The following is a 16480-nucleotide window of genomic DNA, read 5'->3' on the forward strand; positions in this document are numbered from 1 at the left end:
AGGCCTCCGGGCCGCTACCCCTCTCCGCGGAGGACGCTGGCTCCCGCCTCCCGCAGCGGAGGAGCAGGTAGGAGCGCGGGACGCGACACTGGACTCTGTGAGTATTAAGGGTAGAGGATACACTGTATGTCCCAGTGCTCCAGACCCAAGCACTCAACATACTAGTTATGGGGGTCTGTGCCTGAAACAGTCCTATTGCATCGAGTACACTCAGCACCCTCATTGCCATGGAGGGAAAAAAGGCTGATGCAAGGTCAAAAAGCTCCATTGCCTGGGGAGCTCGAATAATTGTGTACCCAAAAATGGTCGATGCTTCCCAGGCAAAAGGGCAGCTCAGAAACCCCAAGGGCCAGAAAATAATAAGTTAAAAATAAGTTAAATGAATAAATTGAACAAATTTAATACAGAAAAAAGGAATATGAAGAACAAATCTCTCGAAAAAGGGAAGGCACCAAAAAGGCAAAAGTTTGACATGCTGAGGAGAGATTAAAAAAAAAAAAAGGCAACCTCTCTGCTCCATGTAAAATGATAAGACTGCTGGTCTTTGAGCTTTGAGCAAGGCGGCACATGGGAATGCGCAGTGGTGGTACTGCCTCAAAGATTTAAAGTGACGGTATCTGCACCATGGTCCGTGCCAGTATCTGCCCATGTGTGACAATATTTATGCCTGCTTGTCCTCAGATAAACTGGTTATGCTTGATCATAAATTATTAATTCAGTCCTTTTCTTTTCTTTTCCTTTCCTTTATTGGATATATGTCTATGAAAATTAGACTTTTGTAATGCCATTTATGTTAATGATGTAAATGTAATGAAAAATTTAATAAACAGAATATTAAAAAAAAAAATTATTAATTCAGGACTCTACCTGTTTCTTTCCACCATGTTTCCTGGGCTCTCTAGATCAGGATTGTCCAAGTTCAGTCCTTGAGGGCTGCAAGCAAACCAGGTTTTCAGGATTTCCCTAACGAAGAGCATACAATGGATATAGTGGGCACGCAAATCTTTCTCATTCATTAGAGATATCCTGAAAATGTGGCCTGGTTGAGCCCTCAAGTACTGAATTTGGACAAGTCGGCTCTCTCTATATTTTTTGTAAACCACTTTGATGTTTTTATGATTTTGCAGTATATCAAAGGGAACAGTGGATAGTGGTACATTTCTTTGGTAACCAGTTTGGGTTTAAATGAAAGAGTTGGATATCAAGCTAATAAGCTGGAATTGTATTATGTATTTATTGATAGGCGCATTTATACTTATCGCATGCACTTGCTGTTAGTGGTTGAAAATACTGGCTTTTAGAAGGCTAATCAGATTGAAAAGCATTCATAGAAGGACTAGAGTAATCCCTCCTCTCACATCTTTAGACAGGCCAGGAAGGCTGGCTGTTTTTAATAACAATTTAAATTTGGCCGTTTCCTGTGGATACAAAAAGTAAAACTAATTTAGGTAAATTGAACTCTAAATGCACATAATAATGTTCTGTTAATCAAATGTATTGATGACTATTTTACCTTTCCTTTATGCTGGATTTTGACCTTTAAAGTTATTAACTACCTTTTATAAAAAAATATACATTTATAGGGTGAAGATGTGAGTATGGGTATTTGGATGGCAGCTATTGGGCCTATAAGATATCAGGTAAGGAAGTTGAGTGTGCTTCATTAAAATTTCACTTTGTAGAACTTATCTTCTTTTTTCCCAGTATTTTGTAACTTGTTTTTAACATTTGGATTTAGTTCATTCCTTTTTCAGTAGTGAGTTACATCCAGGTTGCTCAGAGACACTTATTTTACCAATGAGCAAATGAGCAGCTACTTCAGGCCCCTTCATAAATTTAGCCCCAAGTCCAATTTCTCTCTCCCTCCCCGTCCGACCAGTGTTTCTCCCTTTTTCCATCCCTCCCCTCCCCCCCCTTCTGTCCTCTAAACTTTCTTTCTTTGGTGTCCAGCAATGGCAGCGATTAAAGCAGACTCCTTCTGGCTGGTAGTAAAGCCTTACAGTTATATCAGAGGAGGCAGGATATGGTCAAGGGAAGGCCCCATGGCTTAGCTGGAGGCTAAGGAGGGAGAGCTAGGAGGGAAGAGAAAGAAAGAAAGAAAGAGAGAGACTGGAATTGGGGGGGGGGAGGTGATGACCTCATGGAGAAAGGAAGAAACGCTAGACTGTAAGGAGGGAGCCAGGAGAGACAGGGAGAGATGATGGCGCTGGGATGGAGGTGTGCAGAGAGAGGGTAGGGACAGGGACACAGAAGAGATACTGGGCAGAGAGGGAGAGAAGAGAGAGGGAGACATGCTGGACCATGGGTGGGTAGTGGGACAGTTTGCAGGGGAAGGGACAAGTGAAACTGTGCCAAACGAATCTCATTGAATTCTTTGACTGGGTGACAGGAGAATTAAATCAAGGACGTGCTATGGACGTAATCTACTTAGATTTCAGCAAGGCTTTTGACACGGTTCCCCACAGGAGGCTCTTAAATAAACTAGACGGGCTGAAGATAGGACCCGAAGTGGTAAACTAGATTAGGAACTGGTTGATGGGCAGACGCCAGAGGGTGGTGGTGAATGGAGTTCACTCGGAAGAGGGAAAGGTGAGTAGTGGAGTGCCTCAGGGATCGGTGCTGGGGCCGATTCTGTTCAATATATTTGTGAGTGACATTGCCGAAGGGTTACAAGGTAAAGTTTGCCTTTTTGCAGATGACACCAAGATTTGCAACAGAGTGGACACCCCGGAGGGAGTGGAAAACATGAAAAAAGATCTGAAGAAGCTAGAAGAATGGTCTAATGTTTGGCAATTAAAATTCAATACGAAGAAATGCAAAGTGATGCACTTAGGGAGTAGAAATCCAAGGGAGACGTATGTGTTAGTTGGGGAGAGGGATCTTGGGGTGATAGTATCTGAGGACCTGAAGGCGACGAAACAGTGCGACAAGGCGGTGGAGAGAGAGGAGTGACCAGCAGAAGAAAGGAGGTTTTAATGCCCCTGTATAAGACGTAGATGAAAGATAGAAGGGAATAGGAGGCTGGGCAAGGAGTGAGATGGGACATAGGAGAGCTGGGAGTGAGAGAAGGAGATGTAAAGTGGCTCAAAAGGGTGAGAACAATGTTGAGATCCCATGACACTGGTGGAGGTTTGACAGGGGGCTTTGACAAAAGCAAACCTCTCATGAAGCGAACAGCTAAAGGCTGTCCAGAGATAGGCTTACCCTCTACACGGCGATAAGCACTAATCGCACTAAGGTGAACTCTTACGGAGTTGGTATTGAGACCAGACTCTGACAAGTGTAGAGGGATTACGAAAAAAAGATAGCATTAGAGGCAAAAAAACATAGTAAAATTTTTTTTTGGTATATTAAAAGCAGGAAGCCGGCAAAAGAATCGGTTGGGCCGCTGGATGACCGAGGGGTAAAAGGGGCGATCAAGGAAGACAAAGACGTAGCGGAGAGACTGAATGAATTCTTTGCTTCGGTCTTCACCGAGGAAGATTTGGGTGGGATACCGGTGTCGGAAATGGTATTTCAAGCGGACGAGTCGGAGAAACTTACTGACTTCACGGTAAACCTGGAGGACGTAATGGGGCAGTTCGGCAAACTGAAGAGTAGCAAATCTCCTGGACCGGATGGTATTCATCCTAGAGTACTGATTGAACTGAAAAATGAGCTTGTGGAGCTACTGCTAGTGATATGCAACTTATCCTTAAAATCGAGCGTGGTACCGGAAGATTGGAGGGTGGCCAATGTAACGCCCATTTTTTAAAAAGGCTCCAGGGGAGATCCGGGAAATTATAGACCGGTGAGTCTGACGTCGGTGCCGGGGAAAATGGTAGAGGCTATTATTAAAAACAAAATTACAGAGCACATCCGAGGACATGGATTACTGAGACCGAGTCAGCACGGCTTTTGTGTGGGGAAATCTTGCCTGACCAATTTACTTCAATTCTTTGAAGGAGTAAACAAACATGTGGACAAAGGGGAGCCGGTTGATATTGTGTATCTGGATTTTCAAAAGGCGTTTGACAAGGTACCTCATGAAAGGCTACAGAGGAAACTGGAGGGTCATGGGATAGGAGGAAATGTCCTATTGTGGATTAAAAACTGGTTGAAGGATAGGAAACAGAGAGTGGGGTTAAATGGGCAGTATTCACAATGGAGAAGGGTAGTTAGTGGGGTTCCTCAGGGGTCTGTGCTAGGACCGCTGCTTTTTAATATATTTATAAATGATTTAGAGATGGGAGTAACTAGCGAGGTAATTAAATTTGCTGATGACACAAAGTTATTCAAAGTTGTTAACTCGCGACAGGATTGTGAAAAATTACAAGAGGACCTTAAGAGACTGGGAGACTGGGCGGCTAAATGGCAGATGACGTTTAATGTGAGCAAGTGCAAGGTGATGCATGTGGGAAAACCCCCCCCGAATTATAGCTATGTCATGCAAGGTTCCACGTTAGGAGTTACGGACCAAGAAAGGGATCTTGGTGTCGTCGTCGATAACACACTGAAACCTTCTGCTCAGTGTGCTGCTGCGGCTAGGAAAGCGAATAAAATGTTGGGTATTATTAGGAAAGGTATGGAAAACAGGTGTGAGGATGTTATAATGCCGTTGTATCGCTCCATGGTGCGACCGCACCTTGAGTATTGTGTTCAATTCTGGTCGCCGCATCTCAAGAAAGATATAGTACAATTGGAAAAGGTGCAGCGAAGGGCGACTAAAATGATAGCGGAGAAGGGACGACTTCCCTATGAAGAAAGGCTAGGGCTATTCAGCTTGGAGAAGAGACGGCTGAGGGGAGACATGATAGAGGTATATAAAATAATGAGTGGAGTGGAACAGGTGGATGTGAAGCGTCTGTTCACGCTTTCCAAAAATACTAGGACTAGGGGGCATGCGATTAAACTACAGTGTAGTAAATTTAAAACAAATCGGAGAAAATTTTTCTTCACCCAACGTGTAATTAAACTCTGGAATTCATTGCCGGAAAATGTGGTGAAGGCGGTTAGCTTAGCAGAGTTTAAAAAGGGGTTGGACGGTTTCCTAAAGGACAAGTCCATAAACCGCTACTAAACGGACTTGGAAAAATCCAAAATCCCAGGAATAACATGTATAGAATGTTTGTACGTTTGGGAAGCTTGCCAGGTGCCATTGGCCGCTGTCGTGGACAAGATGCTGGGCTCGATGGACCCTTGGTCTTTTCCCAGTATGGCATTACTTATGTACTTATGTATTCAAGCAGGACAAGAAAGAGGATATAGTGGCTTGCTGTCACACCAGATGGCAAACCTCCTCCATTTAAAAGAGTAACACCTCTTGGTGGAATCTTTCCTGGAAGCAAGCAAGACTTGAGAAACACCCTCTGAAAGACCCAAGGAGGCAAATTCTAAGCTCTCAACATCCAGGCCGTGAGGTTGGGATATAGAAGCGACACAATAAGTTTAAACCTACAACCTTAAACATCCCAAACCACTCCCTCCCTATTTCGGATAGCCTAAAACTACTCGGCGTCATAATTGATCGGAACCTGACACTTGAAAGTAAATTCCACCACAAAGAAAATGTTCCACTCAATGTGGAAACTTAAACGTATAAAACCTTTCTTCCCGCGAGATGTATTTTGCAACCTAATACAATCAATGGTATTAAGCCATTTAGATTACTGCAACGGAATCTATGCAGGTTGTAACGAACAACTAATTAAGAAACTTAAGACCGCCCAGAATACAGCAGCTAGACTGATCTTCAGAAAATCAAAATTTGAAAGTGCCAAACCCCTTCGTGAAAACTTGCATTGGCTTCCCATCAAAGAACGCATTGCCTTCAAGGTTTGCACTCTGGTCCACAGGATTATTTACGGCGTAGTTCCTGTATACATGTTGAACCTAATAAATCTGCCACCCAGGTACAGTACCAGTCTATCCCGAACTTACTTAAATTTACATTATCCAGACTGCAATGGTCTTAGATACAATACAACTTATGCATCCAGCTTCTCTTACATAAGTACGCAAATGTGGAATGCACTGCGTAAAACCTGAAATCAATTCATAACCATCTTAACTTCAGGAAGTCACTGAAAACCACCTTGTTTAAGAAGGCCTACCCCTCAGACCCAACTTAATTTTCTACATCCTATGATATAGCAGAACTATGGACCGTATTGGACTTATTTATTTATTAATAATTAACAATTTATAAGCATCTACATCTTGTAAAAGAAAAACAGAGGTAGAAATACAAAAATAAAGGGTTTTTTCAAAACCAAAAATTGTACAACACATTGTTCTATTCTTCCTTAGACCACTACTCTTGGGGGGTTAGTCATTTGATAAGGAGATCTCAATATTAAAAAATTTAACAAAGAAAATAGCCTGACTCAATAGCCTACCCACATTTTATCATGTTAACAGTTGTATGAACCTTATGCTGGATTTACATTGGAAAGCTTTTTCTGTTCCAAGAAACATTTAAGTTGTTCCGGTTAAAAAAACCCATTCAAATATTTAAATAGACATTTGCATGGATATGCCAACAGAAAAGTGGCTCCTAGTTTCCTCTCTAAATGTCAAAAACAGTTTCCTTCTGTCTTGTGTAGACTTTGTGACATCAGGGTATATCCAAAGTCTTAAACCACAAAAGGTCTTCATAGAGTTCTTAAAGTACAATTTTAATAATGAAGTCATGTCCTGTTCGAACAATGTTTGACGCTGAGATATGACTGAAAAAGACTGTTCCAGAAATGCAGATATGTCCTGTAGGTTTTGTCCACCTTCAGCTTGAGATCCTTCCCTCAATTCCCCCTGACTTTTCTTTGATGAAGAAATATAAAAAATTCTATTTAGTGGAGGTATAAGTGAGGGGGAATATTGTAGTATCTCTATTATTTTCGAAATAACTCCATCGGACCAATACCATCTATTACTGGAAAGTTCAAAATCCTTAAGTTCAATCGTTTATTATAATTTTTGATTTGCTCAATTTTCCTCATCAACATGGTTTTATCTTTTATTAGAGTCATATTAACTGCTTTCAGTGTCGTTAAGTCTGCTTCAACTGACTCAAACTTTGCCATGTAATCAGTTTTTAAATTTTCCACTGTTTCAGTTAAGGAATTAACTTTACTCACAAGTATCTTGGTCTCCTGGGCAGTATTCTTCACTATTGCTGTCAAACCCTGAATAGCCTTCCAAATCGAATCCAGCGTTACCACCTGCGGAGTAAGTTGCTCCAAAGATGACTCCTCTGCTTGTTCTGGGGTGGCGCCACCGTCTCCAGACTCGTCTCTATCGCCTTCCAATGAGATCGTGTCCAACATCCTCCCTCTCGAACGAGCAGGGCACGGTGAGGTGTTAACCTCCGGCGGTGAAAGAGATGTTTCTATGGCCGAGTGATGTCGCTCCTCCGACTTCTCTCGATGTGGCCTGTAGCACGCCGGTCTCTAGAGGGCAGATCGTGGTGAATTGGTCTAGCGTTGTCTGGAGGGGCGTAGAGCACCGACGGTGTATTCTTTACCACGCCTTTCCTCTTGGTATGAGGTGTATTGGACTTTTTATCATATCTTTGTTGCCTTATACTCATGTTATTTACAGGTTTACTACTATTTTGTGTATTTGTATTTTACCAAACCGGAGCCTGCGTCTACGATATTATGTAAGCCACATTGAGCCTGCAACTAAGTGGGAAAATATGGGGTATAAATGTGTTAAATAAATAAATAAATGAGGGTTGGAAAATAGTCCACTCTCCACGGTTCTTCGGAGGACACTTCCAGAAGAGGGAACCTAATCTGATGCGGCCAGAAGGGTGCAATTAGGATCATGGTTCCGCGGCCTTGCTTGAGTTTCAGCAAAGTCTTCCCTACTAGAGGTTTGGGAGGATACGCATACAGAAGGCCTGTCCCCCAATGTAGGAGAAAGGCATCTGACGCTAGTCTGTCGTGGGCCTGAAGTCTGGACCAGAACTGAGGGACCTTGTGATTGATCTGAGTGGCAAAAAGATCCCCGGAGGGGGTGCCCCACGCTTGGAAGATCTTGCGGACTACGCCCATGTTCAGTGACCACTCGTGAGGTTGCATTATCCTGCTCAACCTGTCAGCCAGACTGTTGTTTATGCCTGCCAGATGAGTGGCTTGGAGAAACATGCCGTGACAGCGAGCCCAAAGCCACATCTGGACGGCTTAATGACACAGAGGGTGAGATCCGGTGCCCCCCTGCTTGTTGGTGTAAAACATGGCAACCTGATTGTCAGTCTGAATTAAGATTACTTGGTTGGACAGCCGATCTCTGAAAGCCTTTAGAGTGTTCCAGATCACTCTTAATTCCAGGAGGTTGATCCGCAGACCTTTTTCCTAAAAGGAGCAGGCTCCCTGAGTGTAGAGCCCATCTACATGAGTTCCCCACCACACTGGGCGCAGACGCCAGGCCAAAAGGCAGTACACAGTACTGAAAGTGCTGTGTTCCCAGCTGAAATCGAAGATACTTCCTGTGAGCTGGAAGTATCGAGATGTGTGTGTGTCATCAGCACTTTTTGTGGCTGAGGAACTTGGAATGGTCGTCCCATGGTCAAATTGGATCGAATCGTCCACCACTGAAGAGAGTTCCTCTAGATCCCCCACAGCTTGAAACCTCTGGGAAGCTAGAGTCCATTGAGCTGATCTCATATGTAGACGTGCCATGGGCATGACATGAACTGTGGAGGCCACGTGCCCCAGAAGTCTCAACATCTGCTGAGCCATGATCTGCTGAGACGCTCGAACCATGGACACCAGGGACAGAAGGTTGTCCGCCCTTGCCTCGGGAAGATAAGCTCGAGCTGTCTGAGTGTTCAACAGAGCTCCAATGAATTCCAATTTTTGGACTGGGGTGAGATGGGACTTGGGATAATTTATGATGAACCTCAGTAGCTCTAGCACCCGAATAATCATTCGCATGGACTCCAAAGCACCCTCCGAGGTAAATGGAGTTCGCTCGGAGGAGGGAAAGGTGAGTAGTGGGAGTGCTGGGGCCCATTCTGTTCAATATATTTGTGAGTGACATTGCCGAAGGGTTACAAGGTAAAGTTTGCCTTTTTGCGGATGACACCAAGATTTGCAACAGAGTGGACACCCCGGAGGGAGTGGAAAACATGAAAAAAGATCTGAAGAAGCTGGAAGAATGGTCTTACGTTTGGCAATTAAAATTCAATGCGAAGAAATCCAAGGGAGGCGTATGTGTTAGGTGGGGAGAGCCTGATAGACACGGACGGGGAGAGGGATCTTGGGGTGATAGTATCTGAGGACCTGAAGGCGATGAAACAGTGCGACAAGGCGGTGGCCGTAGCGAGAAGGCCGTAGAGAGAGGTGTGACCAGCAGAAGAAAGGAGGTTTTAATGCCCCTGTATAAGACGTTGGTGAGGCCCCACCTGGAGTATTGTGTTCAGTTTTGGAGGCCGTACCTTGTGAAGGATGTTAAAAAAATGGAAGCGGTGCAAAGAAAAGCTACGAGGATGGTATGGGAGTTGCGTTCCAAGACGTATGAAGAGAGACTTGCTGACCTGAACATGTATACTCTGGAGGAAAGGAGGAACAGGGGTGATATGATACAGACGTTCAAATATTTGAATCTTTTCCGGAGATGGGAAGGCGGTAGAATGAGATGACATGAAATGAGATTGAAGGGGGCAGACTCAGGAAAGATGTCAGGAAGTATTTCTTCACGGAGAGGGTGGTGAACGCTTGGAATGCCCTCCCGCGGGAGGTGGTGGACATGAAAACGGTAACGGAATTCAAACATGCGTGGGATAGGCATAAAGGAATCCTGTGCAGAAGGAATGGATCCACAGAAGCTTAGCTGAAATTGCGTGGCGGGGGGAAGAGGGGTTGGTGGTTGAGAGGCTAGGATAGGGGAGGGCAGACCTATACGGGGTCTGTGCCAGAGCCGGTGATGGGAGGCGGGACTGGTGGTTGGGAGGCGGGAAATATTGCTGGACAGACTTATACAATCTGTACCCTGAAAAAGACAGGTACAAATCAAGGTAAGGTATACACATATGAGTTTATCGTGGGCAGACTAGATGGACCATGTAGGTCTTTTTCTGCCGTCATCTACTATGTTACTATTTGTTCTTCACCAGCCAATCGTTGAGATAAGGAAACACATGCATTCCCAGTCTGCGTAGCGACGCTGCGACTACAGCTAGGCATTTGGTAAACACTCTGGGCGCAGATGCCAGGACAAAAGGCAGTACACAGTACTGAAAGTGCTGTGTTCCCAGCTGAAATCGAAGATACTTCCTGTGAGCTGGAAGTATCGAGATGTGTGTGTAAGCATCCTTTAAGTCCAGAGAGCATGGGAAGAAGGGTGCCTAGGGTAGCAATCCTGAACTTTTCTCGAACAAGAAATTTGTTCAGGGCCTTTAGGTCTAGGATGGGACGAATCCCCCCTGTTTTCTTTTGCACAAGGAAGTACCTGGAATAGAATCCCAGCCCTTTTTCCCCTGGTGGAACGGGTTTGACCACTTGGGCGGAGAGTTCCTCTGCAAGTACCTGCTTGTGCTGGGAGCTGTAGGACTGAGCTCCCGGTGGGCAATTTGGAGGCTTGGATTCCAGATTGAGGGTGTATCCTAACCGGACAGTTTGAAGAACCCACCAGTTTTAAGAAGCCACCTTTGGTGAAAAAACATTAACCTCCCCCCCCCCCAACCGGCAAGTCGTCCAGTACGGACACGTTTACTGAGGCTATGCTGAACTGGAGCCAGTCAAAAGCCCGTCCCTTGCTTTTGCTGGGGAGCCGCGGTGGCCTTATGCGCACGCTGTTGACGAGAACGAGCGCGCTGGGACTGAGCCTGGCCAGGCTGCCGAGAAGCAGGAGTGTACCCACAGCTAGCATATCCCTCGAAAAAAAACCTCCTAGAAGAGGAGGTAGAAGCAGAAGACGCCTGGCGGGAGAGAGAATCCATAGCATCATTGTGCTTCTTGAGCTGGTCAACTAGATCCTCTACTTTCTCAGCCTGCTCCGGAGGGAGTGCATCAACCAAGCTAGACAGTTGCCTCACCGAGTTCCGCAAGTGGATGCTCGTGAAGAGCTGGTATGTTTGGATTTTGGCAGTGAGCAAAGCAAAAGAGTCCAAGGTTCTAGATTCTCTGCCTGGGGGGGCGCCAAGGCAGTCCTTAGTCCTTTTGAGGGTGGAGTCCACCACTATGGAATTGTGAGGTAGTTGAGACCTCATTAATCCAGGCTCACCGTGGATCCGATATTGGGATTCAGTTTTCTTCGGGATCACGGGATTAGACAGAGGGAACGACCAGTTTGACATAAGGACTTCCTTCAGTACATTATGCAAAGGAGCCATTGCAGCCTCTCTAGGCGGAGAAGGATAGTCCAGGACCTCGAGCATCTCAGCCCTGGGCTCATCCTCAACCTCCATAGGGAAGGGAATAGCCGCAGCCATTTCCTGGACAAAGGAGGTAAAGGATAGGCTCCGGTGGAGAAAGTCTCCTTTCTAGTGGAGGGGAAGGTTCAGAGGAAATCCCATAGGACTCGTCAGAAGATAAGTTCCTGGGATCCTCCTCTTCCCCCCAAGACATCCTTCAGAGCAGTCCGAAACTGAGCCTGCCTCAATGCCGAGGAACGACGTCCTCGATGGTGGTGCCGAGAAGTCAACGCCCGCCTGGACTCCAGTGAAGCTTCCTCCACCGATGTCGAAGGGGAGTCGACCTGGGTGGCAGCTGACACCGATGCCGCAGGCAGCACCGAGGTCGGGGACCTCACCACAGGTGAAGGGCCAGATGCCGCTGCAGCAGACGGTACGGAAGGCGCAAGCATCCCTGACACCGAAGCAGACTGGCGCAGCAATCCTTCCACAAGTTCTGGAATCAGGGCCCTGATGCGCTCGTCGAGGCAGGTGGAGACCCACTCGATGCCTCACTGCTCCCAGCGCGAGTTGGTCTCTCAGCAGCCATTACCTCTCCCTGACATCGATGCTGCTTTCGATGTTGACGCCGACACCGCCGACGTCAAAGGACTGGGACCGAGCCCCAAAAAGCTTCTCTTGTTGGGCTTCTTGAGACGCTTGGGTCCGTTTCTTCATAGGTTGACACAGACTACAAGTGGCTGGGCTATGGTCGGGCCCAAGGCACTGGATACACCAGATGTGGGTATCGGTCCCTGAGATGATCCGGTTGCACTGAGTACAACGTTTGAGGTCGCTGGGTGTCTTCGATGACATGGAAGGAAAAACGGCTTTGGCAAAATCAAAAGACGTGATTATGCCTGTTAAAAGAAAAAAAGGGCACGAAAAGAAGGGAACAAGCCAGCCACGTCAAAAACAAAGGATACTTTAAAAGGGCAAAAATAAAGAAACCTACGGGAAGTTTTTTTTTTAAACTCTAAAATTTCTAAGAAAAGGAAAAGATAATAAGGCAAAAGCCACAAAACGAATAAGACTCTTTCCTGGGCCTGAGAGGAGTGGAGAAAAAAAACTCAGCCGCACCTGAACGCGGAGAAAAAATAACTGAGGAACGCGTTCACGCGACGGGCGGGAAATCGCACCAGAAGACTCTAGCAATACTCTTTTAAATATTTTGCTTGCAAAATGCCGATTCCCAGGCCGATACGGACATCGACCCACATGTGAGAACAAGCAGCCTGCTTGTCCTTGGAGAAACAATTGTTTCAATAATTTTGGAGAGGAATGGAAGGTTAGAAACAGGGCAATAATTCAAAGGTTGTAGAGGATCTAGGTTAGACATCTTTAATAGTGGTTTAATAACTGCAGCTTTAAGAAAAGATGGAACCTCCACAGTAGATAAACCAGTGGCGTAGCCAAGGGTGGGCCCAGGCCCACCCAGTAGCAGCACACCTATGAAGTGTCTGGCAGGGATTCCCAAGCTAACAAAACAGTGGGTAAAAAACCAGGAGTTCCAGAGTGAAGATGAACCAAACTTTATTAATCAGTATATTGATTAATAAAGTTTGGTTCATCTTCACTCTGGAACTCCTGGTTTTTTACCCACTGTTTTGTTATATTGTGACTATCCGTGGGATTTCGTTGAGTTCTCCACATTTGTGGATTCTCTACAGGGATTCCCAAGCCCCACCAGCTGAAAATTCCCAACAACTGTCCTTCCTGCATACCAGCCTTCCCTCTAATGTATTCTCGCCTATGCAAAAACAGGAAGTTGCATCAGAGGGAAGGCTGTGAGGCCGACATAAGCAGTGTGTATTAGTTGCTGCTTGCTGCCAGTGAAAATCTGCTATTTAAAAGGGGGAGGGGGAGGGGGATGTTTGAGAGACCATATGGCATGCAGACGAGAGAGGGAGAGACCAAATCACTTGTGGGACAGGGCGGAGTTCTTGTGCCCACCCATCTTGGGCCCAGGCCCACCCAAAATTGGGTGTCTGGCTACGCCCCTGAGATAAACTATTAGACAGCATAGACTGATAGACTGAATGTTTGGTATCAACCCCAATGAGGGTGACTTTAGCCAATCAGATGGAATTGGATCCAGAGAGCAGATGGCATGTAAATGTGAAATTAATTTGGCCAGTGAATCCATGGATTAAAGGTTGTCGATGAAGCAGAAATAACCTGAGTGTTTACAGGTTTCTCAGCGGCAGAAAATTGTTTTGAAACTTCTCAATCTTGGAAGAAAAGTATCTAGCTAAAGTATCTGATGACAGGTGCTCAAAAAGTAACAGTTGAGATGTTGGTGTCGTCAACTTATTAAAAATTGAAAAAAGTTGTTTTGTTACATTTGCAGCCTGTCAAATTTGGTCAGAGATGTAGTCTTTTTTCACTTGTAGAAGAGACGGCTGAGGGGAGACATGATAGAGGTATATAAAATAATGAGTGGAGTGGAACAGGTGGATGTGAAGCATCTGTTCACGCTTTCCAAAAATACTAGGACTAGGGGGCATGCGATGAAACTACAGTGTAGTAAATTTAAAACAAATCGGAGAAAATATTTCTTCACCCAACGTGTAATTAAACTCTAGAATTCGTTGCCGGAGAACGTGGTGAAGGCGGTTAGCTTGGCAGAGTTTAAAAAGGGGTTAGACGATTTCCTAAAGGACAAGTCCATAAACCGCTTCTAAATGGACTTGGGAAAAAAATCCACAATTCCAGGAATAACATGTATAGAATGTTTGTACGTTTGGGAAGCTTGCCAGGTGCCCTTGGCCTGGATTGGCCGCTGTCGTGGATAGGATGCTGGGCTCGATGGACTTTTCCCAGTGTGGCATTACTTATGTACTTATCTAATCTGAGATTACTGTGCAAATCTAGAAGCGCAGAGCCTCTGCTGTCCTATGTTTGTGCCAGTAGCACTTAGCTCTTTTTGCTTGTTGTTTACATAATTTCAATCCACTATGAAACCATGGCTCAGATCTCCCTATTCTGAGGTGTTTTGTTTGCCATGGTAGCTCTAAGAGAGTAATATGAAGAAAGTTGGAAGTCCAAAAAAAAAGTTGGATATATCTAAGGGGAGCAATGTCATTCAGAGAATTTTGTAAAAATTCATTTCATGTGGTCACCTTTACCTCCACTGGCTGATCAGAAAAATCAGGAGGATTGTCAAGATGTAAGCCGTCTTGACCAAAAACTCCTATCCAATTTAGATGATTTGGAGCATGTGGACCATGAAAGAGAAAAAAAACAAAACAAAAATAATCAGACCAGGATACTGGCATTGAATATGTAGATGAGAGACTAATACTTGAAGTTTGAGTTAGGATAACTAGGTAGAGGATATGATCTGCAGAGTGTGTAGAATCTGTTCTAACAAGTAAGGGTAAAGTATTCCAAAATGAGGTTGCACAAAATAAAAAATCAGCATTAAATACTCTTAAATGAACCCCTTCAGAAGTAGGAGGACACAGCAGCAATTGTTCCCATAGATGGGGAAAACATCTAGATGACAAAACAATCAGCAATTTAATTACAGATTCAGAAGCAAGACCACAGAAAATCTGAAAACTGAGACAGGCTGTTTTAAAAAGTGCAATTTAGCTAAAAAAAGGTGAAACGCTATTGAATTTTCTAATCCTGAAAAATCAATCAAGCAGACATATTTTGGATAAGTTGGAGTTTATTCAACAGCCTAGAAGACTGCCCCAAATAAAGGACATTACAATAGTTCAGTTGTGATAATATTAACATCTGAACCAGTAGGGCAAATGTGTTTTACCAAAGTAAGATCGAATAGGAGGGCCACTGGTGAACGCTGACAAGTGCTGTCTTCTTGCTTCAGTGGAAGACCTAGCAAATCAATTCTTTGCATAAATAGTTACATACAGTGGGGGAAATAAGTATTTGATCCCTTGCTGATTTTGTAAGTTTGCCCACTGACAAAGACATGAGCAGCCCATAATTGAAGGGTAGGTTATTGGTAACAGTGAGAGATAGCACATCACAAATTAAATCCGGAAAATCACATTGTGGAAAGTATATGAATTTATTTGCATTCTGCAGAGGGAAATAAGTATTTGATCCCCCACCAACCAGTAAGAGATCTGGCCCCTACAGACCAGGTAGATGCTCCAAATCAACTCGTTACCTGCATGACAGACAGCTGTCGGCAATGGTCACCTGTATGAAAGACACCTGTCCACAGACTCAGTGAATCAGTCAGACTCTAACCTCTACAAAATGGCCAAGAGCAAGGAGCTGTCTAAGGATGTCAGGGACAAGATCATACACCTGCACAAGGCTGGAATGGGCTACAAAACCATCAGTAAGACGCTGGGCGAGAAGGAGACAACTGTTGGTGCCATAGTAAGAAAATGGAAGAAGTACAAAATGACTGTCAATCGACAAAGATCTGGGGCTCCACGCAAAATCTCACCTCGTGGGGTATCCTTGATCATGAGGAAGGTTAGAAATCAGCCTACAACTACAAGGGGGGAACTTGTCAATGATCTCAAGGCAGCTGGGACCACTGTCACCACGAAAACCATTGGTAACACATTACGACATAACGGATTGCAATCCTGCAGTGCCCGCAAGGTCCCCCTGCTCCGGAAGGCACATGTGACGGCCCGTCTGAAGTTTGCCAGTGAACACCTGGATGATGCCGAGAGTGATTGGGAGAAGGTGCTGTGGTCAGATGAGACAAAAATTGAGCTCTTTGGCATGAACTCAACTCGCCGTGTTTGGAGGAAGAGAAATGCTGCCTATGACCCAAAGAACACCGTCCCCACTGTCAAGCATGGAGGTGGAAATGTTATGTTTTGGGGGTGTTTCTCTGCTAAGGGCACAGGACTACTTCACCGCATCAATGGGAGAATGGATGGGGCCATGTACCGTACAATTCTGAGTGACAACCTCCTTCCCTCCGCCAGGGCCTTAAAAATGGGTCGTGGCTGGGTCTTCCAGCACGACAATGACCCAAAACATACAGCCAAGGCAACAAAGGAGTGGCTCAGGAAGAAGCACATTAGGGTCATGGAGTGGCCTAGCCAGTCACCAGACCTTAATCCCATTGAAAACTTATGGAGGGAGCTGAAGCTGCGAGTT

At 45.1% G+C, this 16480-nt stretch overlaps 1 protein-coding gene across 3 annotated transcripts in view; it reads left to right on the top strand.

Moving 5' to 3' along the window:
* B3GALNT2 (beta-1,3-N-acetylgalactosaminyltransferase 2) overlaps positions 1 to 16480 on the top strand; it is a 362190-nt gene that overhangs the window by 325973 nt on the left and 19737 nt on the right. For all 3 annotated transcript variants that reach the window (XM_030198137.1, XM_030198139.1, XM_030198138.1), the window contains one exon: positions 1584 to 1640. In XM_030198137.1, the coding sequence (XP_030053997.1) occupies positions 1584 to 1640 (57 nt within the window). The remainder of the gene's footprint in view (positions 1 to 1583; positions 1641 to 16480) is intronic.

The sequence above is a fragment of the Microcaecilia unicolor genome, chromosome 3 (genome assembly GCF_901765095.1).
Source record: "Microcaecilia unicolor chromosome 3, aMicUni1.1, whole genome shotgun sequence".
Lineage (NCBI taxonomy): Eukaryota > Metazoa > Chordata > Amphibia > Gymnophiona > Siphonopidae > Microcaecilia > Microcaecilia unicolor.